Source organism: Aplysia californica, unplaced genomic scaffold (assembly GCF_000002075.1).
Source record: "Aplysia californica isolate F4 #8 unplaced genomic scaffold, AplCal3.0 scaffold00002, whole genome shotgun sequence".
NCBI classification, from domain to species: Eukaryota; Metazoa; Mollusca; class Gastropoda; order Aplysiida; family Aplysiidae; genus Aplysia; species Aplysia californica.
This window is the reverse complement of record NW_004797272.1, coordinates 4,654,791-4,657,359: the sequence shown is the minus strand read 5'-3', so window position 1 is coordinate 4,657,359 and position 2,569 is coordinate 4,654,791. Positions and strand designations below refer to the sequence as shown.

General features: G+C 42.2%; 1 protein-coding gene across 1 annotated transcript in view; it reads left to right on the top strand.

Moving 5' to 3' along the window:
• Window positions 1-1,301: 1,301 nt before the first annotated feature.
• Window positions 1,302-2,569, top strand: part of LOC101855535 — a gene marked incomplete in the record, with an annotated part of 64,070 nt that continues 62,802 nt past the window's right edge. Inside the window, 2 exon segments of the mRNA XM_013091373.2 lie at window positions 1,302-1,398; window positions 2,299-2,464. Coding sequence (XP_012946827.1) covers window positions 2,389-2,464 — 76 coding nt within the window.

Genomic DNA, 2,569 nt, shown 5'->3' with positions numbered 1-2,569 from the left:
GTTCTCTAGACCTTCTAATTTTTTTAATCTCTCAAGATTTATTGCTCCATTCCTGTAGAGAGTAAATATAGTAGGCCAATGACTTTCAGTGGCTGTTAATGCACCGATCATTCTTTTCATCGGAAGGGGTTCCAGCTAGTATATAATATTATATAAATGCAGCCGCTCATCACCCTCCGCACCTTTCAGTGAAAGGCACAAAAGAGTGTAAAAAAATGTAAGAACAGGTCATGCACCTGATGACAGCATTCAGGGCAAGCCTCCCCCGTTGGTCCCTATTTGAGTAGTATTGTTATAGACTTTATGGAGGTCTATGTGTGCACAAACGTTTGTGTTTGCATGTGTTTCTGTGTGTGTGTTTGTGTGTGTGTCTGTGTGTGTGTTTGTGTGTGTGTGTCTGTGTGTGAGTGTGTGAGTGTGTGTGTGTGTGTGTGTGTGTGTGTGTGTGTGTGTGTGTGTGTTGTGTGTGTGTGTGTTTATGTTGGATGATGATGATACACCAAACCAGTTAACCAGGATTTGGATAATAAAGACTTATCTTACCTTATCTTATCTTATCTCACTTCTTGTCGGATGGGAAATCTATATAAAAACAGAAAAGAAACTTTAAGTATTTTATTTTGAAACCTTTTTCTTCAGCCAATAAAAAAGCATAAAAAATAACCAATTATTTTTCATCTTGTCTCACTCTCAAGGTATCTTCTGCATTTTTATGATCTATTCAAGAAGTTTGTTAAGACTGTAAACGATTTTTTTAAAAGTCGAAATACGGATAACCTGAGAAATGCCACTACAGGGATTGCTCTGAGTGAAGCTTGCAGCCAAGATCGCCCCAAAGTTTACAAAACTTTTAGCTACAGCGATGCTAATCGCGCCCGTCAATGCCCCGAAATCCGGTTTAATCCCCCCTCCCAAAGAAAAAAAAAATCTCCCACACCTTAAAAAAAAAAGAATAATGCCTTGACAATGCCGCGCTGGGAAATGCGCAGGGGCCCTTGGAGGGCGCCTCTGTCATGGCCTAGCTCTTTCCTTTCCCCTGTATTGTTTCTGTTTATCAGTTTTGATTTCCGCCCTGAACTAAGAGGCCGTAACCATGTCTGTGTGCTTCTCTTAGCTAAAACAAGTAATTATATGCATTTCTTGGGCAAACAACTGGTAGACCACCCCATGGCTACGTCGCCAACCCCACCCATTCTCCACCCGGTCCCCATTCTATTGTCCCGTGTCTCTCCCCTGCCAACCGCGGTTCCGCCTCACATTCTGTGCGCAGGTTGAAAGCCTGCAATAACCAGGCTTCTGAATCGCGGACCAGGGAAGTGCCACCAGGTAGGCTATATTAAAGAGACATCGGGCTCCGGTCACTGGCTTTATCCCCCTTGCCGGTGGAAAGCGTTTCTGGTAATACCAGTAATCACACTGTTTGAGAACCTGTGTTTCTATTTTTTCGTGTGTGTGTGTGTCTGTGTGGCATATTCGTGTAGCATTGTATTTCAGAATTTACAGGGACTCTCGTGTTTGTTTGCAGCAAGTGCTTCAATTTGTGAACCATGATATTCTTGTTTTCTGTTTCTATATTGGTTTATATGCTTTCCATATGGATTTGTTGCTACAATAATTATTTGTTGATATGCTTTGATTTTTATAAGAATATTTCCCGGTAGCCAGGATTATGCAAGTCGCCCAACTCACATTCCATAACGTTAAAAGCGGACACAAAATACAGGATATGGCTGATAAAACTGTACTATCTCATGTAGAAAGTCGTAAACCCGCAAACCAAGAAACAGCTTATGACCCGACTTTGTTGTATGCATCAAGCCGTGAGGAGAGCCCCCTGCCAAATAATTAAAAAATCATAGACATCTCGGAAAAAGATGCTTCAATATCAATGCCTCTTGGGGGTACATGGAAAGCAAAGGGAGGGTGGGGGGTGCGATAAAAATGAGTAAAGCCTCCTTATCCTGTTACCATAATAATATATTATACAACGATGCTATTGTTCCTACCGACCCAACCCCTTTGAGTCACCTGCACCCTACCCCCTCCCTTGAAAATAACGAAGTACACTACTCCTGTAGAAAAAACTTATGTTAATCCATGTTTTGGAACTCTTTATGTGTATATTTCGCTTGAGAGCGAAACCAGAACGTTGTAAGTCCCAAATTTCTGCTTACTAGGCACCCGGACACCGCTCTTTTTATCCTGTTTTGTTTTGGACTATTTGGAATTGTTTTATAATACATGTCCCTTCTATTTTTCACCGTTTATTTACGATTTTGAATCTGATACTTCCACCAGACCTTTGGGATTCAGTGGACCATAAAAGCCCAAACAGCGGAGATTCGAATGCTGACCGGCAGATAGTGTTGACACAACTCCAGAGTGATCATGAGGGGTCCCCGTCCCTCAACATGCCACGGGGTCTGTCTGCTGGTAATACTACTGGTCAGCGGTGGTCATGCCGGTAAGACTTCTCTCTTAGGGGAGGGTGGGCTGAGGCTGAGGTAACAGGGGTTTTTTTCTTCTCCCTTTTCCAAAGGATAGAAAATTTTCTAATAGGAAAAAAGAA